This window comes from Chrysochloris asiatica, unplaced genomic scaffold (assembly GCF_000296735.1).
Source record: "Chrysochloris asiatica unplaced genomic scaffold, ChrAsi1.0 scaffold00179, whole genome shotgun sequence".
NCBI lineage: Eukaryota > Metazoa > Chordata > Mammalia > Afrosoricida > Chrysochloridae > Chrysochloris > Chrysochloris asiatica.
This window is the reverse complement of record NW_006408697.1, coordinates 790375-814865: the sequence shown is the minus strand read 5'-3', so window position 1 is coordinate 814865 and position 24491 is coordinate 790375. Positions and strand designations below refer to the sequence as shown.

The window sequence follows — 24491 nt, the reverse complement described above, 5'->3', positions numbered from 1 at the left end:
CATACATACATACATACATACATACAGTATAATTTGGAATAAAAGATTCCATAGAACTTTCAAACGGTGACATGTAACATTAATACATTAAGAAAACTAGTCTTCCATTTGTACTGGTCATTAAGTTAGGGTGTCCTTCACTTTGATCATATCTATGTTCAGAAAGCAAGCCTTTTCAATTTTATTTTTTTTTAATATTTTTATTATATGTTAGTAAGAGTTGTATGTTTCCCATACAAATTCCTAGACGGTCTATGTGGTTGAAAAGAAAATGGTTTCCAATCATACTTACTATCATAACAAAAATGAAATCATTTTCATCAGGAATATAAATTACTTAAACATCAAACCTTGTAAAAATAGTGTCTGATGTAGTGTTTAATACCAAATGTTTATTGTTGTTGTTGTTGTTGTTGTTGTTATATGCCGTTGAGTCACTTCCAACTCACTTTGACCCTGTATAGAGTTTCCAAGGTTTTAAGTCTTCTGCAGAACAAAAAGCCTCCCTCCTCTGTCTCTCTCGGAGCAGTTGGCAGGCTCAAACCACAGACCTTTTGGTTTGCAATCCAGTGCTTATCATAGTGAGCCACAGTGCTCCCACCAAATATTTGATGACAGAAAATGCACCTTTTAAGCTTCTTGTTAATATTAATATCAATTGGATATTAATGATAGTCTCTTATGCTGAATAAATAAACAACTGAATGAAGTTTACTGGCCATACTATGAATGTACAAGCCAACTAAGTAGTCACGTTTTTCACAAAATAGTCTGACAACTTGGTAAGATGAAGCACATGTGAAAATAAACTTCCCCACTGGGGGACAGGGAAGGTGAGAAATAGTTAGGTGGGGGTCTGCTTCGATTCCTGCCAGCATATCCAGTAGCTGTATCCGCTGGAGTGCTCTCCAATGAAATGTCAAATGTGCTAATCAGATACCTCATACAGCTGATACGTGTTCAATGTCATATTGCTTTACAGCTTGTCTTAACTGTTGGCTTGTTAGCTGTTGTCGTATACCTATACACTGTTGTGGCATTCAACTTTTTCCGAAAATTCTACAATAAGAGTGAAGATGGTGATACACCAGATATGAAATGTGACGATATGTTAACGGTAAGTTCATACATTTTGATCTCATCAGAATGAAAAAACAATCTTGTGCTTTTGTAGCCTAAACAATTGTCTGTTTATCCATTAACAGTATGGAATAGAAACTATACACGCTGTAAAAATTGTGACTATATACAGGCTTTCTTATTTCCCCCCCAAATTTCCCTTTTCAGAGGCGCATAAAGGACCCATGTGTGCCCATCCCCTACATCTGCTGGATCAACCTGACAATTAATGGAATTCCTAAGAGAGTTAGCACTTGGGAGGTTTAATGCCACTAGTTAGCGTATTGTTCAGATAGACAGGGCAGCAGGTCACACCATTTTCTTGGTGAACACGAGGGGCAACCTTGGTTGGTTGTTTGCTTAATGTATCACTTAATAGAACTATTCGATGATGCTTTTATGTGGGGTACCCTATGTTAAAACATTCATATTGCTTTATACAGGTATAACTGTTGTGCAACCTGCATCTCCGATAAGAGACTTGACATGGAGTAGATCTTAGATCTAGAAGGGAGCAATTAGATGAAATACATAGTAACCAGAAAGAGAAGGAGCCTTCACTGAGATCTTAACTGAAATATCTATATAATTGGAGTTATGGGTGTAATTAAAGGAGTTAAAATAATGATACTAACGTCACTCTGGGAAAGGCAAACATTCTGAAAGAGTTATGAGAGAAAGCTACCAGTATTATAAATATTAACTATTTGAAAATGACAAAGCAGTATAACAGAATACTGTGTCTAGGAATAATGACAATGTATAGAATTTTGAAATAATGAAATATTGTTGTTGTTAAGTGCCGTTGAATTGGTTCCAAACCATAGCGACCCTGTATAGGGTTTTCCGAGGAGCAACTGGTGAGCTTGAATGACTTTTGCGGTTCAGACCGACCATGCAGTGCAGCACATTAACTCACAGTGCCACATCACGACAATGAATGATATTGGCGTCGTGGAAAAGCTGTTTGCAGGAAAATAGTAAAAAAAAAAATATATATATATACCAGTCTTGTTTTTGCATAAAAATAAATTCCAAATAGAACAAAAAATTTCAATGCAGAAATAAAATACAGATAATTGCAATTTTTAAAACAATGTTTCTTTATGGTGAAACATTTTTCTGAATTCAGCAAAGCCCAGGATTCATGAAAGCAGAAAATTCTAGTTCAGAAGAACAACTACGTACAAGAGTTTGAAAGGCAAATGACACACTGGGGAAAATGCATTCAATACTGTTAAAAAATGGGCCAGTTTGCATAATTTGCAAAATCCTTGTCTTTTCAGTAATAAGAAATAAGCAGGCCAGTAAGGAAAATGGACAAATGATCTAATCTGACAATTCGTAGTAAAATCCATGTGGTTGGCTCTTAAACATGAAAAGACAGCCAGCTCTATCACAACAAAAAATAGCTCAGCTTCTATCATAATTAATGCAAAGCAAAGAATTACCATTTTTTACCATTTTTTCCTATCAGGTTTACAAAATACTAGTTTGTTAATACCCAGCATTAATGAATTGATGGGGAAACGGGCATTCTCATGAATGCTTGTTAGGAATTAAAATTGGTATGCTTTTAGGATTTTTTTTTTTAATTTCTAAATTATCCCCTACTCTTTAAAACTTTACACCACTTTGCTTTTGAAAGACTTACATTGCTGTTTTCACTAACCAAAAGAAGATTTTCACTTTTTAAAAAAAAGATTAGAAGTAAAATTAGTGTTCATCATTTGTCTTTCAGAAAGCCTCTAAGGAGATAGCATGTACCCTGAGCTTCTCCAAGCTCCTTCCCTAGGATCTTAAGTGTACACAATATTTTTATTTTATACTGCCTGAGTGGGTACCCGTATTTCTCCTGTCATTGCTGCGTTTACTCTATGTTACCTTCATTTTAGACTTCATGTGTTACTTGGCATGATTTGGTAGGCTATTTTGGGGTCTTTGCTGTCAGGTGCCTTCAAGTTGATTCTGACTCATAGCAACCCTGTACACAACAGAATGAAAACACTGCCTGGTTCTGCACAATCCTCACAACTGTTGTTACACTTGAGCCCATTGCTGCTGCCATTGGGCCAATTCTTCTTATTCGGGGTCTTCATCTTTATTGCTGACTGTCCAGTAAGGCACAATGTCCTTCTCCAGGGAACAGTCCCTCCGGATAATGTTAGAAAGTTGAGAGACAAAGTCTTGCCATTACTTCTAAGGACATTCTGGCTGTACTTCTTCCAGCACAGATTTGTTTGCTTTTCTAGCAGTCTTTGATACTTTCAGTATTTTTCTCCAACACCGTAACTCCAATGTTATCTGCTCTCATAAAAATGTATAGCAGGGGAAAGTCTGTAGTCAGAATCAACTCAATGGCATTGAGTTTGTTTTAAGCAAGATTAGACTTACCCCAGCTCTGTGTGTGCTCCTCCCTCCTCCTGCCAGGAAATTGCTCTCCTATTTTCAGAAGAGCTGATTTAAGTTCTCTTTTTAAACAGGATAAAAAAAAACAAGATTTCTGAAAACGAAAGAAATGACATGGATGACAAAGCATACTGATAGTATACGCTGAAATGATGTACATAAAATGAAACACACATCTTTCTCTCTCCTGATTTTGGGTCCTTCTCCCCATAGGAGGCTTGCAGTTTCTTATGCATCCTTTATATCCTTTCAGAAAAATTGTATACATTTTCCAAACTGCCTAATGTGCATTCTAGTGTGTGTGATCTTACAGTTAGGGTCAGATCATATAACTCTGTTCAGGACCTTGCTTTTCATTTAAAATTTAAATACAATTTATATGTCTTTCCATTCAGCATATTCAAATTAACTCATTTTAAAAAGCTTTGTAATTTTGATGATATGTACTTACCATAACTGATAGCAGTGGAACTGGGAAGTCAAAGACAACATACATTTAAATTTTTATAGAGAAACTGGTTTCTCCCTCCTATACAAAAATAAAGAGTTTCTATACAACTTTTTGTAACCCCAAATGAAGTAACATAACGAAGCCATTACCCTCAATTTACATGGGACAATGCTTTGAGGGTTCCCACACCCACCTCTCATCTGTCAGTTTGTCATACTGTGGTGGATTGTGTGTGGCTGTGATGCTGGAAGCTATCCCACAGGCGTTTTAAATAAGAGCTGGGTCAATCCTGCAGGACGGGTTTCAGCTGAGCTTCCAGACGAAGACAAACTAGGAAGAAGGAGAGGTAGACAAACAACTCTGCATGTTTAGCCACTGGAAACTTTCTGAATAGCAGTAGAACATTGTCAGCTGTAGTGCTGAAAGATGAGTCCCTCAAGTTGGAAGCCCACTGAAAATACGGCTAGGGAAGAGCTGCTTCCTCAAAGGAGAGTTGACAGTGATGATGTGAACTGAGTAAAGCTGTCAGGACCTTCATATGCTGATGGGGCACAACACAAAATGAGGAGAAACAGCTATAAACATCCATAATAATAGCATAGAACGGACATCGTATGAATCTAGATACATTGGAAGTCATCCAAAATGAAATGGGATGCATAATGATTGATATCCTAGGCAATAGTGAACTGATATGAACTGGTATTGGCCCTTTTGAATCTTACAATCAAATGAAACAGGAATGGCATTGCATTCGTCATCAAAAAGAACATTTCAAGATCTATTTTTAAGTATAATGCTACCAGTGATAGGATAATATCCATATACCTACAAGGAAGACCACTAGGCTACCAGAGCTCCTGGGGTGGCGCTGTGGGTTAATGCGCCAGACTGCAAAGCCGTTTGAACTGCAAGGTCGGTGGTTCAAGCTCACCAGCTGCTCCTTGGAAACTGTCTACAGGGTCGCTATGGGTCAGAATTGACTCGACGGCACTTAACAACAACAAGGAAGACCAGTTAGTACCACTGCTATTCAAATTTACACACCAACCACTAAATCCAGTGATAATAAAACTGAAAAATTCTGCCCAATTCTTCCGTCTGAAATTGACCAGACATGCAATTACTGGTGATTAGAGTGTGAAGGTTGGACACAAAGAGGCAGGGTCAGTAGTTGGGAAATATAGCCTTGGTGATAGAAACGGTGCTGGAGATGCATGATAGAAATTTGCAAGACAAGTGACTTACTCATTGAAAATACCTTTTAAACATCATAAAAGTTGATAATACACCTGCACCTCACCAGATAGGACATATGGGAATCAAATTGACTACATCTCTGTGAAGAGACTATGGAAAAGCTCAATATCATCTGCCAAAACAAGACCAGGGGCTTGTGGAACAGGACATCAATTGTTCAGTGCAAGTTCAGGCTGAAGCCAAAGAAAATTAAAACAAATCCAAGAGAGACAAACTATGAACTGGAATGTATCCCACCAGAATTTAGACACCATCTCATGAACAGATTTGATGTACTAGATACCAATGATTGGAGACCAGAAGCGCTTTGGGATGACATCGAGAACATCATACAGGAAGAAAGAAAAAAGTCATTAAAAAGACAGGAAAGAAAAATTTGGAAATTGTCAAAGGCTTCATTTTGCAATCAACATAATCAACACAAATATAAGCAGCAGCCAAGAAATCAAACGATGTATTGCATTAGGCAAATCTGCTGCACAGACTTCTTGAAAGTGTTTATGAGCAAAGATATCATTTTAAGAACTACGGTGCCTGACCCAAGCCACAGTCTTTCAGTAATCTGAGAAGCTGAATTATAAGAAGAACGTGGCATCACGATTGGAGGAAGACGCCTCAACAACCTGCTATTTGCTGATGATACCTATGCATGTGAAAGTTGGACAATTAAGATCTCTGGAAACTGAGACAGACAGAAACCTGTCAGAGAAGGAAAACTTAAATGTTTTATATAGAGAGTGATGGAGTCCTGGTGTGGCACTATGGGTTAATGCGCTGGACTACAAGGTCAGTTTGAACCTCAAGGTCAAAGGTTCAAACTCACCAGTTGCTCCTTGGAAATCCTAAACATGGTAGCTCTGGGTCGGAGCTGACTCGACGGCACTTTACAATGGCAACAACATAGAGAGTGATAGAAAAGTTCTCAGATTATGTCTTGTCAGAGGTAGAAAACAAGGCAGTAATACTGAGTTCTGGCTCTCACAGTGTTAACTGTACTTAATTTCTCAAACAGAAGAACATATCATCCTAGGTAAAAGTTTAAATCAAACAACCAACCAAAAAAAAAAAAATCCCACTGTCATTCCGTTGATTCTGACTCATAGAGACCCTACGCAGGGTTTCCAATTTTATAAATCTTTATAGGGGCCGACAGCCTCATCTGTCTCCCACAGAGTGATTGGTCTGTTTGAACAACCGACCTTGTGGTTAGTAGCCCAACTCCTAAACCACAGTGCCACAGGATTCCTTCGTTACAAGTTCACAGCTGTTCAAACCAACCAGCTGCTCCTCAGAAACCCTAGACAGGGTCACTATGAGTCAGCACTGACTCCACAGCACATAACCACCACCAGATAGCACGTATTGAAATGCTATTCTGCCAAGTCTCCTGTCAAACACTTTGCAGATTTCATCTCCTAAGAACTCCATATTGTTTGCAGATATTGTTATCTCCACTTTACTGGGGAGGAGAGTGAGGAACCAAGAATGTGAGTAACTTGCCAAAGGCTACAGCACTCAGAAGAGATCAGACTCTTTAAGGTCACTCAGTTCAGAAGAGATCAGACTCTTTAAGATCACTCAGTTCAGAAGAGATCAGACTCTTTAAGATCACTCAGTTCAGAAGAGATCAGACTCTTTAAGATCACTCAGTTCAGAAGAGGTCAGACACTTTCAGATCACTCAGTTCTGAAGAGGTCAGAGTCTGTAACCATTGCTATGTATACCTGAATGGACATCCGGTATGGCGCTGTAGGATCAGCACTGCACTGCGACCCACAAAGTCAGCAGTTCAAACCCACCAACTGCTCCCAAGAAACCCTATGTAGGGTCACTATGATTCAGAACCGACTCGATGGCACTTAACAACAACAACCTGAAAGACATAAGTTAATAAGCTTGAACAACATAAACTTGTGCTTAATTCAGTGTACTCATTATGTGTATTTTTGTGCCAGGTACTTTTTGGGGTAAGGCATATTCAAGCACAGTGCTGACCTTCAGGAAACTTACTTGTTAAACACTTTTCTAGTAATTCTGCTAAACTCTTGTTTTCTAAGAAGATCATTACAAAAAAGAATACTCCAAAAATTACAGAAGTTTTGGGAAATCTAAGAGCTGTCTGTTGCATACTGAACTATTGTAGAAAGACATTCAACTTTAAAGGGGATTGATTAAATACCGCTCTTTAAATGCTACATTTGAAAAGTTACTTTAAACTGGAAGTTGATAAGGAAATAAAAATCACTCTTTAGTGATACGTCACACTAATGAAAGAGGATGGGAAATGCAGATGGTTAAGGAGCTTTAAAAAGTTTGTGGAAGATGAAATGAAAAGATAATGGAACTTTTCATATAGATTTATATCAAAATGTTTTAAATAATACTTCATGTCTATTTTCTGTCGTCATAAAATGGTATGACTGAGCCACCGACTTGCTTTTGTTAAGTGCCGTCAAATTGCTTCTGAATTATAGCGACCCTGTATAGGGTTTCTGAGGAATGGCTAGTGGGTTTGAACTTCCAACCTTGGGTTCATAGTCCAGTGTTTATCCTGCAGCACCACATCAGACTTACTCTTGGATACAGAATTTTCTTTTTAATTGCTTAACAAAATACAAGGCATCCCCTGTCTCTGGAACCCCTTTTCCTTGTCACCTTTCCATGGAATCCTGATTGGGCCCACTCACTCCCTTCTTCTACCCCACCCCTGGGCTGGTCTCTCTTATTAGATACATAGACAGCACAGCAGATAAAACTTCATAAGTAAATTATTTTACTTTCAGCAACTGTAAAGACACAGATTCGGTTTTAAAGACATGACAGAGTAGTTACTAGAATAACCCTCCACCAGTGTCTCTAACAAGTGGGGATTACTGAGACCCTTCATCTCTTCTGTGGGTTGCCCTTACCAGTACCCATCCTGCTCAAAGCCTTTACACCAAGATCCTAAAGCTTTAGGGTAGGAGCTGGCCAGGGAACAGGAAAGTGGAAGGCAAGTAAGGCAGGAGACAGGCAAGAAAGTTTTATGAAACAAGGGTTCAGCCTTGCAAAACAACAGCAGGTAGTATTTGCATGGCTCCAGGGAGATGTATTTGTATTCCAGGAGAAACACCAGACAGTGCTTCCAAATCTTAAAATCCATGGCCTGAGGCTGGAGAGTTTATGTAGGTCACATGCTCCCTGAAGGCTGCATGTTCATTGAATCCTCACAATTGGTGAGAAAGTAGGGGGATTTCTCATAGTACTTTCACAGACCACTGGTGACCTGACTGCAGGTGCCTTTACATTCCTCTTATACCACAGTTAGGACACTTGTAATGTCCGGCTCTTGTCTCCAATCATCATGCAGTCATGTGTGACCCAGCCCACATTGTAGCAATAGTAGCCTTACTTGACCATACTTGGAGACTCATTCTCTGTGTAAATTTCCATTGTTGTGTTGCAGACATCTTGCCAATGTACTTGTTATGAGAAGAATCATGTACCATTTGAGTAAGAGGCTGGTTAGGAAGACAACTGTGTTCATCTAGTTAATTTTATCCATTTATGTGGGACATAGATATAGAAGAGAAAGACATTTTCTTCATTTTAGGGAAAGAAAATATGACCATGTTGGACCTGGTATTTAGCTAGAGTATGGATTTTCTTCGTTTTGAGCGATTTTATCCTTGTGGCTGAGACAATTGAGATGATCAGCTATGTTTTAGATGTGCATATCTCTACACATAGCAAATTTACGAAACATCATAGATATGCATCCCAGATGTTTCCTACTGTAACTTCCCCTTGCAAGAAAAGTCTCATTTCCAAGACCACAGATGACATCTTGTGGCTCTTCCATAATTCTGTGCTGCCACTGATAAGTAAAACCAGTCTGTGTAGCTTTGGACAAGTCCATCATTATTAGCAAAATAAACAATACCATACCAGCTGACTGACTTTAAAAGCTGTTATGCTGGAGGCCACATTGCCTGAACAAGCCAATGATGTGTAGGGATCAAAAGCTCCTTTTAATTTGCCTCTGGAAGTCTGGTGGTTCAAACCCACCATTCCTCCTTGGACACTCTACACAGGGTCAACAACAACAATACTAGATGGAATATGGAGTCCCTGGGTGGTGCATAAGTCTAATACACCTGGCGGCTTACCAAACGTTTGTCAGTTCAGTTCTGCCCAAAGGAGCTTTGAATGAAAGAACTGGTGATCTACTTTAAAAACAAATCAGCCTCATTGAAAATCTTATGGGGAGAACCCCCGGTGGAGCACAGTTCTACTTGTACTCATGGAGTCACCATGAATTAGAGTAAGCTGGACAACAAATGTAAGAGAAAATAGTTGCACATCAACCTCTTAAAAAAAAAATTAAAATTAAAATTTTAACTGATTGTTTGTAGTAGTGCTCACGAGATTTAGAAACTTAAAAAAAAAAAAAAGTAGCCACCACCTAGCAAGAAGAAGTTGTTGTTGTCGTTAGGTGCCATCGAGTCAGTACTGACTCATAGCGACCTTATGCACAGCAGAAGGAAACCCTGCCAGATCCTGAGCCAACCTCACTATTGTTGCCACGCTTGAGTCCATCAATGCTGCACCTTGGCCAATCCATCGCGTTGGGGGTCTCCCTCATTTTCTCTGACCCTCCACCTTACCTGATATCCTTCTCCAGCGACTGGTCCCTCCTGACAATATGTCCAAAGTATGAGAGACGAAGTTTGGCCATCCTGGTATCCGAGGAGCACTCTGGCTGCACTTCTTCCAAAACATATCTGTTGGTTCTTTTGGCAGCCCATGGCACTTTCAGTAATCTTTTCCAAAGCATCAATTCTTCTACAGTCTTCCTTATTCACTGTCCAGCTTTCACATGCATATGAGGTTATTACCATGGCTTGGGTCAGGCGCACCTTAGTCCTCAAGCTGACATCTTTGCTCTTCAACACTTTCAAAAGGTCTTGGGTTACAAATGTGTGCCTTTTTTCATTTATTCTCGAACAATAATCTTTTCTTTATGACAATCTCTTTAGAATTTCCTTTTTACAAGTTGAAGTCTGGTATTCTATCTTGAAATTCAGCTTTCCCCTTCATATTATATTGGCATAATCCTGAGTTTCCTTAGCCTCTGTTGATTTCGGTTGTTTCTGCCAATCTGAGCAAACATTTTGTCTCTCTTGATTACAATGACTGTTTTGTAACTTACAGCAGGTGGTGCTGTAGCTGCAGTTTTACAACCTTAATGGTGCTTCACAAATGGATTCTTATTTATTTATTTAGGACTCTGGTGTTTTGAGCTTGAAAATCTAATTTTCAGTATTCTGAAAAAATTGTAACCTCCCCTCCAAGAATGTAGGAGGAGAAAGTGAAAAATGATTTAAAGTGCAGAGTAAGAAGATTATTATAGCTAGTTAGATATTTAGCTATAGACAGAGCTAGATATTTCACTAGATAGCCAGGAAGATGGCTTGAAACATAGAAGGTGATTCATCTAAAAATGAGTGGATCCTAACCTGAAATGCAATAGGAAGCACAAGGGCAGTTCTTTATAAAGCCGCAAGAGCTGCAGACCTGTGCATTTTGTCATCTCTGTCCAGGTAGCTGAGATTAACAGTAACTCCCCTCCGTTCCCAAGAAGTAGCCCACTTTAGTAATTATTCTAAATCACTTATTTTACCACCTCCTCCCTTCTCTCTTGCCAAATTAAGGTTTTAGTAGAATCTTCTTCAGTTCACCAGAACCTGACCCTCAGTGTTCCTTAAAGGCAACAAAACAAAGATTAGCTCCTGAATGAATGAGTTTGAGAGATGGATGAGAGGGGATGCCACCGAATATTAAATCCCTAGAGTTACCAACTGTCTCTTTCCAATTTCTGAAGAAGCAGGCACTTTCCCATCTCATTACTCAAGTTCCGTGAAAGAAGCAGAGCTTTTTGTCTCTCAGAATTACAGCTTTCCTGTCTCCAGCTCTGTTTTCACATTTAGGCTAAATATATCAAAAGGAAGGAAGAGGAAGGGATTTTTCTGTCAGGAGAAGAATAATCACGTGACTGCAGCCCCTGCTAATGGGGTTTCATCACGCTATTCCACCATAGCCACCTGCTTCAAGTAGCCAGGTAGTGAAGGATAAGATGGATAGAACAAGCATTTAAAATTCAAAATTTGGACTGTACATTTTAGTTCTTTTCAGTCTGCTATTTCATTAACCCTAAATAATCTTATCTACAAGACTTTCTCTACTTTTCCCACATAGCCGTAATCGGCTGTTGAAATCGGCTGGGGTCCTTTCCTCAGAGTTTAGTGGTACCACAGAATGGAGTTGAGTGCTAAGATCAAGGTAGTGCCAATAAGATCAAGGTTTGATGCCCACCAGCAGATTTGCAAAGCAGCAGAGCTGATCTGGTCATTTTACCTCATTCCATCATTTGGTCCTCAATGTTACATGTCTAGAAACTCAATGTGAATTCTTCTCTTGAGAACAGACTCACATATTAACCAAGCTCTTAAGAGTCTGGCGGATGAGTCAGAAATGCAACCTGGTAAATATACTCATTAAGAGTTTATGCAGCAGATCAGCACATTTTCTTCCCTGCAGAAAATAAAACTATGTGGGATGCCAAATTATACCACAAAAATCTTGGTCAGCAGGAATCAGCAAAAAAGAACTAGCTGAATGCTGTGAGTCTTTGATGCCATCCATGTTGTTGTTAGGTGCCATTACGGCAGCTGCAGCATGCAGTGACCGCATGTACGACAGAACAAAATCTTGCTGGCTCTATACCAGCCTCACAACTGCTGCTAATTGAAGCCCATTGTGGCAGTTATTCTGCCAGAGTTGGCCTCTTTCTTGTTGACCTCTACCTGAGCCCTGCTATGGCACTGTGGGTTAATGCACCAGACTACAAATTGGTTTGAACTGCAAGTTCAAGCTCACCAGCCACTATTTGGAAACCGTATACAGGGTTCCTATGGGTCAGAACAAACTAGACGGCACTCAACATCCACCACCTGTGGTGCTGTAGGATAAACACAAGTCTGCAAGGTCAGTGGTTCAAACTCACCAGCTACTCCTCAGAAACCCGATGCCGGATCACTATGAATCAGAACCAAGTTGACAGAATTGAACCACCACCACCACCACAGTGTTACCAAGGAGCCTTGGTAACGTAGTAGGTTACGAGTTGGGCTGCAACCACAAAGTTAGCGGTTGGAATTTACCCTCTGCTCCCATAAAGATTTACAGCTTCGGAAAGCCTTGCTGTGGGTCAGAACCAACTCCACAGCACACACCACCACAACTACCTGCACTTTACCAAGCCTCATGTCCTTAGTAAAGGGACCAGTCTCTCCTGAGAATATGTCCAAAGTAGTGAGACAAAGTCTAACCATCCTGGCTTCCATGGAACATTCTGTACTTCCTTCAAGACAGATTTTTTTGTTCTTCTGACAATCTACGGTACTTGTAGTAGTCGTCTCCAGCACCATTTTTCAACTGCATCAGTTCTTCTGTGGTCTCCCTTATTCATTGTCCAACTTTCACTTGTGTGTGAGGTCATTGATAATACCCTGGCCGGGGTCAGGTGTGACTGCTGCTTCCATGGGCAGTAGTGTGGATCCACGTCAAATGAAGTGTGTGACATTTGTAGCTGAAACAAGTATGAATAGGGAAAGAAGAGGCACCTGGACCTGGACTGGCCACTGCCATGCTATTTCCCCTATATGGAACTCAGACGACCAACATTAGACATGTAGATATGCCAGAACATAGCCAGGTAGGTGGCCAAATTGAGTCCCCGGTGCAAAGTTAGCTAGAAAAAGATGTGGGGGTGGGGGACTAGGGAAAGTGGTTTTGTGTGAAGTTGGGGAAACTTGGTGGCTCATTAACAAACCAGTCCATATCCTGTGGCCACAGTTAAACACATATGAAGACACATATTTGGGGGAAAAACCAAGAACTCTAATTTGGTCTTAATCAAAATAAGAAATGTCTATAGTGCAAGATATTCAAATACTATACAAGAGTATACCATGAAAATACGTTTTTCTTACCTCCTACCCTGTTTTAAGTTTTATGCACCAAGGAATTTCTTTAAATGACTATGTACAAAATTTTACTTCCAGAGACTGATTCCATACATTGTACTGTTGTTGTTGTTAGGTGCCATTGAGTCAGTACTGACTCATTGTGACCCTATACACAGCAGAATGAAACATTGCCTGATCCTGGGCCAACCTCACTATTGTTGCCACGCTTGAGTCCATCAAGGCTGCCATTTGGCCAGTCCATCTTATTGAGGGGTCTTCCTCTTTTTCTCTGACCCTCCACCTTACCAAACATGATATCCTTCTCCAGCGACTGGTCCCTCCTGACAATATGTCCAAAGCATGAGAGATGAAGTTTGGCCTTCTTGGCCTCTAAGGAGCACTCTGGCTCCAAGGAGCATTCTGCAGATTTACGGAGTCCTGCCTGGTACTAGGACTCTGTAAGTTTGAGGACTCTAGGAGATTCTGATCTGTAGTTAGTCTTAGACACCATCAGCCTAATCTAGCCACTCACAGAGGAGGACTGACGCAGCTCTGCTACAGGACAGACCCCTTACTTGGGCTCCAGAAAAGATCTTTAACATGCCCCTGTAAAGCTGCCCTGCGATGCTCTTTATTTATGGTGTAACAGAATGACAGACCTGATTTCCCAGTGACACAGTATTGAATCTGATTAATATCAGTACTGGGAGTGTGGTGGCTTTATACAATATGCACTGGATTACGAACCACAAGGTCAACAGTTCGGGCCCGCCAGCCATTCCATGGGAGACAGATGAGGCTTTCTACTCCTGTTACGATTCAAAGCCTCAGAAACCATCTATTGGGTCACTGTCAGTCCAGACCGACTCAATGGCACTGAACAACAACAGCAACAACAACAATATCAGTACTAGTGCCTGTTCACAGTGAGTCAGCTCTGACTCACAACAACTCCATGTGTGTCAGAGCTGGACTGTGCTCTAGGTGGTTTCCAATGGCTGATACTTCAGAAGCAGACGGCCAAGTCTTTCTTTCAAGGTACCTCTGGGTGAACGTAAATCTCCAACCTCCTGATTATGAGCTGAGCGCCACCCAGGGACAATATGGGCACCTCTTGTTGCTGTTGTTAAGTGCCATTGAGTTGGTTCCCACTCACAACACCCTGCAGAGCATTTCTGAGCATTTCTGACCTGGTGAGTTTTAACTATTGACCTTGTGGTTCAGACTTACCTTGTGATCCATAGCTAATCCAACAGTGCCAGAGCAAGACCCCTAAATGCTACTTAAAGCTACAAAATAGAATGGTCACCAAGGGGGTGTTAGAGAAGGCACGTGCTCACGAAAGGACAGGGAAGTAGCCTTGGAGAATAAGAAGAAATTTCAGGAAGGAAGAGAGACCCAGGAACTGTATAGCTGGCTCTGCAAGTCATAGAGGGTTCAAGGCCTGTTCTCTTGTCATTAGGGTAGTGGTGGTGGTGGTGGTATGCCACCGATTCGGTTCCAACTCACAGCGACCCTGTATGAGGTTTCCAAGGCTGTCAATATTTATGGGAGTAGAAAGCCTCATCTTTCTTCTGTGGAGTGACTGGTTGTTTCGAACTATTGACCTTGCTTTCATTATGGTAGGCAACAAGTAAATATGTTTTGGATGGTTGTTATGTACCGTGGAGTCAGTTCCAACTCATAGCGACCCTGTACAGGGTTTCCGAGGCTGTAAATCTTTACGGGAGCAGAGAGCCTCATCTTTCTCCCACGGAACAGCTGGTAGTTTCAAACTGCTGACCTTGTGGTTTGCAGCCCGATTCGTAACCACTACGCTACCAGAGTTCCTTACGTTTTGGATTAGTGGATGCCAATCAGAGTGGGTGACAGTCAGCTGAGTAAGTCAGAGCGCCTGGAACAGTCTACGAAAGCCTCACAGAGGAAGAATTGTTAATGTAGGTCCTAAAGGATGAGCAGGAAGGGCCCATCCTGGTAAAGGCATTGCAGGAAAACAAGAAGGTAGCACAGAGAGGGAAGCAGGAAACTGGCTTGGATCCTGCAGAGGGTGGTGTTTGGGAGCAGTGAAAACCAAGTAGGGAGAGATGAAGGGTGGCTAGCTTACCAGGGTTAAAATGGGGAGTTTAGATCTGCCGTAAATGATGAAGCATTGGATGCTCTAAGCCAGCGGCTCTCAATAGGGTGGGGAGTGACTTTGCCCTGCAGAGGATGTTTAGCAATGTTTCGAGACATTTTGTGATGTTACTGTGGGGTGAATGCTACTGGCATGTAGTGGGGAGAGGAGAGGCCAGGGATGCTGCTAAACAGATATCCTGCTGTGCACAATCCAAAACACCAACCACGCGGGAGCCCAGACAATCTGAGCATCTCCTTTTTCCGCACTGGCATCTGTGCTGGTTTAGATCACTATACTGTTCTAGAGCTTATACTGTCACTGTGTTATCCCTGCTTCTTCCCTCTGTCTTTCTTTTTCATACCCAATAGAAAAGTAGAAAGAACATTCTAGCAGTTGCATATGTGATAGAACATATGCCATGTTCCATATGCGATGAATCGCAGGTGCTTGAGTCTGTTTTCCTAGCTTAATTTCTGAGATCCCATCTTGTTATCTATTGGGCTTTTGCTTCCCCTTTTCTAGGTCTGTTATATGCAAAAGAATTGAATGATGCAAATCACTTTAGTTTTGTGCACCTTAATGTGATTACTTTACTATCCTAGATGCTTTGGAGCCAAGATACTAGCGAGAATTTTTTTATGCCTTCCTAACTGAACAGAGGTGCTAAGCAGAGTACAGTACAGAGTTTTGTTTTAAGAACTTAACAGCTGTGTATAGGAGCTAAGTGCTTACATCACAATAACTAATGTTGAAAGGGAAAAAAAAAGGAACATAGAACGATAGATCCGAAGCCTTTTCAGAGTGAGGAAGAAGACCTGGAGAGAATCTGGTTGATGAATAGGAAAAGGATGCAGTTCCCAGATGTGGTGCCTTTTTCTCTTTTCCAGTGCTATATGTTCCATATGTACGTTGGGGTACGTGCTGGTGGGGGCATCGGTGATGAGATTGAGGACCCAGCAGGAGACGAATATGAGATCTATCGCATCATCTTCGACATCACCTTCTTCTTCTTTGTCATTGTCATTCTCTTGGCCATAATACAAGGTAACCGTCATCCTTAGAGAAGCTCAAGCAAATCTGACATTTTTTATCCCTATATGGACTCTGCTGCCATCCCCAAACCCTGTGGAACACAGTTCTGCTCTGACACACAGGGGAACTCCTTGAGAGGAGCCAGCTCGATAGCAACTGGTCCTGGTAAGAATGTGAACTGTGTTCTGAAAAAGCCAAATAACACATTTCCTTTCACAGTGGCTTCACTCTGACATCTGTAGAGAGCAAAGACGCATAGGGACCTGCAATTCGGGGGAAAATGTATACAGTTTTCTTTGGTGTCTTTTCAAATGATAAAGTGGGAGGAGATTGGGGTTCAAACTAGCTTTGTGACTTTGGATGAGTGAGCCATTTCACCTTTGTGTTTATAAAATGGAAATTATTTAAATCTCTGAGCCATGGGTTTAGTTAGGGATTTTAAATTTTTATTTAATATTTTTTTAATGGTGCACATTCAAGTATCCAGCCCAGCTATTGACAGACTAGGAAGAAAGTTCTGGAGTTCTACCCCTGAGAATTAGCCAGTGAACCCCTGGATTACAACACAGTATTGTCTTAGCTCAATACTGGGCTCAAACGTGGCAACAATTGTGAGGATGGTGCCAGGACCATGCAGTGTTCCTATCTACTGTGCTTGAGGTCTATGTGAGTCCGGACTGACTCTACGGCACCTAACATCGGCAACCAGCACATCATAAATGATGATGGAGCTATCATTGTTGAGTATCTAGCATGAGCTCATTCCACCCTCATAACGGCCTATGAGAACGGTGCTGGTACCCATAATAAGTCTAAGTTACTTGTTGAAAGTACACAGCTACACAGTATCATGACCAGAGTCCAAATCCAGGCAGCTACCCAGAGTTCTTACTTATAACTGTGAACTGAACTGACCCACTCATTGTTTTTTTCCTCTAGAGCAACTTGGAGTACCGTTTTTCTCAATCAGGAAAATCATTCACATTATCTTTTTTTCTGCTTGCACATTTATCCTAAACATTTATCCTGGCTGAAAACCAATATCTATAAATGTGACATCATCCCCGAAGTTCTAGAGACATAAAAATGGCTCTTTAGTTCATTCAGTAAAGAACAGGGACAGGTTTAAAGGACTCATAATCCATTCTTTATGTCTTTACTGAGTGTAGCAGTAATGTGTTGTAGAAGAGGGCAAAGCCATCAAACACTTGGAAGAAAATGTTCAGTTGGTGAGTCTCGGGAGGGGAAATGGCTGAAACAAAGTGCACTTTGTTTCTGATTGAAGAAGTTAATAAATGACGGAAGAGCTTGTTTGTGAGAAACTTGTAAAAGAAATGATTAAAGGCAGATTTTTCACATTTGTTATTGTAAATATGATAATGCCTTATTTCAAAATTAACACTTGAAAGTTTAATTCATGTTTTCTGTAGTTTACAACCTTTACCTCACCAAGTTAAGTAAACCTTTTTCTATTTTAGCACTTAACTTTTAAACACTGTTTCGGTAACTGCATGTTCTTCTGACCTCAAAGATCTCACCCCACTTCTTTAGTAGAAGTATGAGATGTTGTTGTTATTAAGTGCCGTCGAGTCAATTCTGACTCATAGCGACCCTGTATAGGGTTTCCAAGAAGCAGCTACCTTGTGGTTAGCAGTCTAGTGTTCATCCTACAGTGCCACACCAGGAGTTTAGAAGTATGAGATGTGTACTTATAGTTTCACTGTGTTGTGCGGATTTTCCAAGGTGACTGTCCATTTTCCCTTTCCTTGGAAGTATTCACAAAGGTGCTGTGCATGTCATTATATTCTCCAGCTGATCCAACCTATATTGTGTGTAATTAACAACAGGTTTAATTATTGATGCTTTCGGAGAATTAAGAGACCAACAGGAACAAGTTAAGGAAGACATGGAGGTAAAGCTCTCTGTTTCTTACTTTGCTTTTTGGGTTGTGGGTACTGGTTTTGATCGAGAAAATCATGAACTTGGGAACAAAGGGAAGAGGACTGTGTTTCCAATTCCGGAAATGAACATACTGTAATTGAGTAGTGTGCTTGGTTCAGACTGTGGTGGGATGCAGGTGTATGCAAATAGCAGCCTGGCATGCACAAAGGGTATTGCATATACAAGCAGTGCTGTAGGGGGGCCCATCTCCTAGAGGGGCAGCTGACGCGCATCCAGATTGTTGATTCGCGGACAAGTGAGCAGGCAGGTACAGAGGAGTGAGACCAGACTCACGCTCTTCTCCACCTGCCTGTTCACTTGTCACAGAAGTCAGCTCTGAATGCCATGTCGCTGGCGCTGGAGACTAGTTCCTGAGGCCCGGCCCCACAAGAGGGGAGGTCAAGCTGAGGACTTGAAGGTCTTGGAGGTGTCCGATAGCATGGGAGAGAGCAGCATACTTCAGGGAGCCCCCCTAAGCCCACCTTCTATTGTCCATACTAATCGGGGCTATCATTCCTATTGTCCGCGGTGCTGTGGGTCAATGCGCTGGACTGCAAAGTCAGTTTGAACTGCAAGGTTGGTGGTTCAAGCTCAGCCAGCTGCTCCTCAGAAACTCTATACAGGGTCACTATGGGTTGGAACCGACTTGATGACACTTAACAACAACAACCATAAGAAAACTGTCATCTGAGGTTATATACCCAAAGGAAAAAAAAACAAACTAATAAAACCCACCTTTTCTTGAAAGCGTAAGTGATTCAGGGTAATTGAATTAAAGCATCAGGCTCCAGCCACAGGAGCTGGAGAAGGCAGCCAACTAATAAGGAATCTGATAACTCATTTGGGAAATTTATAGCTTCATTTATGGGCTGTGGGAAACAAGAAAAGGGTTTTAAGCAAGGAAGCCATGAGATGATGGATTTGCAGTTTGAAAAGATAACTGTGCTTTAAAGTGTGGGGAATGAATTAGAGTCTGGCAAGACCAGAGGCAGGAAAGTGACTGTCAGCAGTTTATGAGACTGTTGCTAAGATGATTCCATAGAGGTACCAGGGAACTAGATGAATGAGAAGGACTTGGCGATGGACTGAATGCAGGGGACTAAGACGGTGGAGCACACAAGGAGGCCACCAGGTTTGGGGCATGAGCAAGCACGCAGATGGATAATGATGCAGTTACCTGACCTGGGTAAAGCTGATAAGTTGAGTTTTGAGCCTGTTTAGTTGGAGAGACCTCCCATTGGATAGTGTCAAGACCTGATTGCTCTCTTCTAAATTGCCGAGTGATTAGCAGCGGTTAATCAATTGTGTAGGGAACTTTTTCTAAATTCTCTTAATCATTTTGATTCTAGATTCTAGAATCTAGAACATCTTAAACTTGCCTCTGTGATATAAAACAGTTTGATTGGTGGAGAGTGAGCATCTGGAATCCCACAGGATAATAATGATTAAATTCCTTTCAGTTGATAGTGTTTGCAATTCTAATATTAGAGTGGAGTGTTGGTATGAGCAGGTACCATATACAGCCTGCATGGGGTGCGGTATGGTTGCGAGCAGGAAAATATGGACAGACCTGACCCTTGGGGCCTGGAGATGAATATTATTCCCAGTCCAAGGGATCAGTCGTGAATTCTCACTTTCATGGGGAGACTTAGGTTCAGTTCCCGGCCAATGAACTTCCTGCACAGCTACCCCCCAGTGATAAAGTGAAAGCTGGCGTGCTGTTATAATGCTGAACAGTTTCAGTGGAGCTTCCAGGCTGAGATAGACGAGAAAGAAAACCAGCATAAACCCGTACACATCACAGAGGGCACAGCCGCAGTCAGTCCTGTGGACGACACAAGACTGAGCAGCATTTCTTCCCATTGTGTGTGGGGTTGCCATGAGCTGGGGTCTGACTTGACAGAAGCTAACTACAACAGACAGTGCAAACATTAATTGTGTAGCTAGCACAGCGCCTGGCACACAGAAGGCCCTCCTGGCTCTCTCTGCACCCTTTCCTCCTGGGTTATCAGTCGCCCTTCAGTTGGGTACCATGTTTGTAGTCTTACTTGAGGATGCATTCACTTCTGCCAAGAGTATTTGATCAATGTCATAAGCAAGAAGGGTCACTATGCCCGGAAATTGTCACTGAAGCTGGAGTAAATCAGAATATTGCTCTTATCACCCTGCGCTCTTTTGCATCTGTCAACTAACAGCAAGATACATTTAAAGCAGCATTTAAAGTAACATGTCAACTGTTACCTTGTATTCATGTGCTTGGCACAACCTCTGCATTATCTTTCCTGCACATGTATTGAGGAAGGAAAACAGTTCGGCCTACGTGGTAGGTCGCAGGAGAAAGAGGAGGGTTTCTGTGCCCATTAAGTCTCAAAAACCCTAAGTCAGGTGGCTGTGGGTTGGAATACACCTGATGGCAGGGGTTTGGTTTCATTTTCTCAGGTGTTGACTGGAGTCCCTGGGTCTTGCAGATGTTTAGAACACTCAGCTACAAACCGAAAGTCTAACCAGAAGTACCCGGGGAGATAGGCACTTCTGTAAAATCAGCGTTTTTTGGAAAACCCCATGGGGCGCAATCCTCCTGGGACCCTCATGTGATTTTCCTGAATCGGAATTGATTCAGCAACTGTTTTGTTTTGTTTTTATAGTTTGTTTGTTTAAGTGCTGAGTTGTTTTCCTTTGTTTTAATCTGTAAACTCTCTGACATTTTAATATTTCCCTTTGCCTTCTAGACCAAATGCTTCATCTGTGGGATAGGCAATGATTACTTCGACACAGTGCCACATGGCTTTGAAAGCCACACTTTACAGGAGCACAACTTGGCCAATTACCTGTGAGTGTAAGCCATTCCCAGTGCCCACCAGCTCTCCCCCACAGCAGCAAGTTCCAGAAACTTGAGCCAAAGTGCTTTCTTATCTTTACATTTGCATTTCGCCTTCCCATACTTCTGAGAAAAGACCAACAGCTAGTGGCTCTGTTTTCCTCTGAAATAAGTTCACTGAAGAGATCAAGTTTCAGCTCCACATGGGAATGACACATTGTGGAAAGTGAAATGGAAAAGCAGACGAGAGGAGGAAAGTGCGTGCAGACTGTCCCATTTTGAATAGATTCCCTGGCTGCTTCCGAGAGATATGTGAATGTCCATTTTTCTTTTCTGAGGACTTACATATCCTTCAGGCACTCTTAGAAGCACAATTAAAAGATTCATTTAAAAAAAAAAATTCATAAAACACTAGGTATTGCATGGCACACTCCAAAACTTAAGAGCCTGCTGGTCTTACTCAGTTTTGGATGATTTTCATAGCCAACAGGAAATGGAGAGGGGCATCATGGGAAAACAGTGTGGGCTCAGAATTCACAGCTTTATGACTTTAGGCACATTGCTTAACTTTAACGTTAAAACCTGAGTCTCAGTTTCTAAAAAGAGGTTGTTGATGATTCCTGCCCCCGAAGTGCATAGGTGTGAAGACAGATGCTCTGAGCCTGGCAGACAGACTTGACCTGTGGCCACAGTTTACCTCCTTTGAAACCTATTTACACAGAAATTTGAACTTTTGGTCCCCACAGCATGTTTGCCTTTTTCTTTACACAGCAAGTTTGAACCTATTTCTTTACACTGCCAAACAGTGAGAACAGTTAGCACATATAAGGGTCACACGTACACAGAGACATGGGATTAGTATTATAATAGGGGACTCAGCACAGTAGAGCCAGTTGAGAGTCTGAAGGGTATTGCCACATGTTTCTCAGGCGTTAACTGAAGAACTACATGGAAAGTTCCTACATGGAGTCCAGGTGTGGCATTGTAGGATAAGCGCGATTCAAACTCATTAGCCACTCCTCGGAAACCCTATACAGGGTCACTATGAGTCTAAACCTACTTGGTGGCAGTTAACAACAGCCTTTTTACATAACTCATCATTCATATTTCTATTACAAAATAATAAAAAACAACAACTCTGACTTGAAAAAATGGAACTTAAAACAGAAAATGCCACAAAACATGAGAGAAATTCCATTGGAGAAAATGAAATGAAAAGATAATTGTATCAAATGGTCACTGTAAAAATTTTGTGGAAAAATTGACCTTACCGAGCATCTTTTCCGTAATTTCAAAATTTTAAGTATCAAAACTGATTTATACTTAATTGAAACCTGATCAGGAAATTAGAAAGTTGTCCTTAAGCTCATCTTCTTTTGAAATGCATCAGCGTCGATTAGATTTTGACAAAAATGTTTCTATTGCTAACCTGAAACCAAACAGTTTACAGGGTGAAAATCACTCTCCTACTTAGAAAGGTAAAGACAAGAAATCGTACGTATTTCTGGTGCAGTGTAACAATTAATTTTCCAGAAAATGGATTTGTGTTATTCATTTCTGCCCTGACCACATTGACTGCAATATAAAATATACAATGAAAACCTATTTCCTGATTTTGCTGATATTTTAATGCAATCAATTTCTGAAAAGTCTCTCTGTATCTGTAGGTTTTTTCTGATGTATCTTATAAACAAAGATGAGACAGAGCACACAGGACAGGTAGGTGAACAGTGTGACTCTCCTCCAGCCTTGGAGTGATAGAAATGGTAGAATCCCTACATACCGAACAAATGCATGCCTGACAGCTCATGTGTGGAGTCTTCACCTTCCAGTGTTAGTTGTTTTATCATAATATAAAATTCCTGTCATCTTGGATGAGTGGGGAAAACTTGTCTTTATGGGATATATAAAATTCCAATGTCACAAACATGAAAAATGTTATTTTTTAATTGAACTTGTTGAGTCTGGGTTTTGAAATCCCTCATAAGAAAATTGAGTCTCCCTAATTATAGTGTTCTTGATTGCTTAATCATATAGCAGATGATTTCCATTGAACTGCAACTCACAGTATTATTGAGAGTTTAAAATTATTGCATATTAACTGCCTACGGTTCTTTTTGAAAGCTTCCACAACCCCCAATAAGTGTTGTTGAGTTCTAATTGCACGAGTTTGAATTGGAGTCATGGTGTGGTGCTGTAACATAAGCACTAGACTACAAGGTTGGTTTGAATCCCAAGGTTGGTGGTTCAAACTCACCAGACACTGCTCAGAGTGGACTTGACTTGATGGAACTTAAAAAAGGATACAGTTCATAATAATAATATTTTTAAAAGAACCCTCGTATACATAGCTCACAAAAAAAATGTATTTTTGTTACTGTTCTATCATGGTCGGAATGAGGCTTATTTTGTTGTTGTTTATTCCTAGAAGTAATAAGGCTGCTACAGTTAGTCAGGCATCCCTGGATGGTATAAATGGTTAACGCACTCAGCTGCTAACCAAAAGGTTGGCAGTTCAAATCCATCCAGAGGCACCTCAGGAGGACTACCTGGTGGTCTGACTGAGAAATCAGCCACTGAAACCCCTTTGGAGTACAGTTGTACTCTGACACACATGGGTTGCCATATCTGGGGATTAAATCCATTGCAACTGATTTGCAGTTAGGAATGAATCAGGACTTCTTTAATGACTTGAGATACATGTAAAAAAAAACTTGAGTTTCTAACTTATATTTCGTAGTAACGTACATTTTGAGGAATGACACAATGTTAATACTTTTCTTTTCCTTTTACAGGAATCTTATGTCTGGAAGATGTATCAAGAAAGATGCTGGGAATTTTTCCCAGCAGGGGATTGCTTCCGGAAACAGTATGAAGACCAGCTAAACTAAACTCAGACCCCAATCACCTCTAGAAACCAAATTCTCTCTCTCAATCTCTGTCTCTCTCTCTCACTCAACTCTCTTGGAAATATCCTGCTGATTTTACGAATTGCCAAAGTTGAGTGCTTTCTGGGAGCATTGCAACTGTTTCTGAAGACCAGACTGCGTTCCCCCCACCTTTTGTATTTTCGTTGAGAACAGGAACAAAAGAATAATCTGAATTCGTATACAGACAAAATAGGAACTCTGGAAAGAAAATTGTTTTGGACACTGTCTTATCATAAGCCAACCACACAGATTTTCTTCTGAGACTCTGGACGTCTCCTGGAACTGCCGGGTGTCCCCAGAGAAGCATTGTACCACACTCACCTGATCTCTTTAGTTCACCATCCTGAAAGGAACTCAAATGGTCACAGAGCACGGTAGCAGTTAAGAGATTGCTGTGGTCACCAGT

General features: G+C 41.1%; 1 protein-coding gene across 1 annotated transcript in view; it reads left to right on the top strand.

Moving 5' to 3' along the window:
• The window catches only part of RYR2 (ryanodine receptor 2 (cardiac)), a 786033-nt gene extending 761987 nt beyond the window's left edge, over window positions 1–24046 (top strand). Inside the window, exons 100-105 of the mRNA XM_006872010.1 lie at window positions 983–1117; window positions 16252–16408; window positions 18244–18308; window positions 21067–21167; window positions 22823–22874; window positions 23951–24046. Of these exons, the coding sequence (XP_006872072.1) occupies window positions 983–1117; window positions 16252–16408; window positions 18244–18308; window positions 21067–21167; window positions 22823–22874; window positions 23951–24046 (606 nt within the window). The remainder of the gene's footprint in view (window positions 1–982; window positions 1118–16251; window positions 16409–18243; window positions 18309–21066; window positions 21168–22822; window positions 22875–23950) is intronic.
• Window positions 24047–24491: the final 445 nt, after the last annotated feature.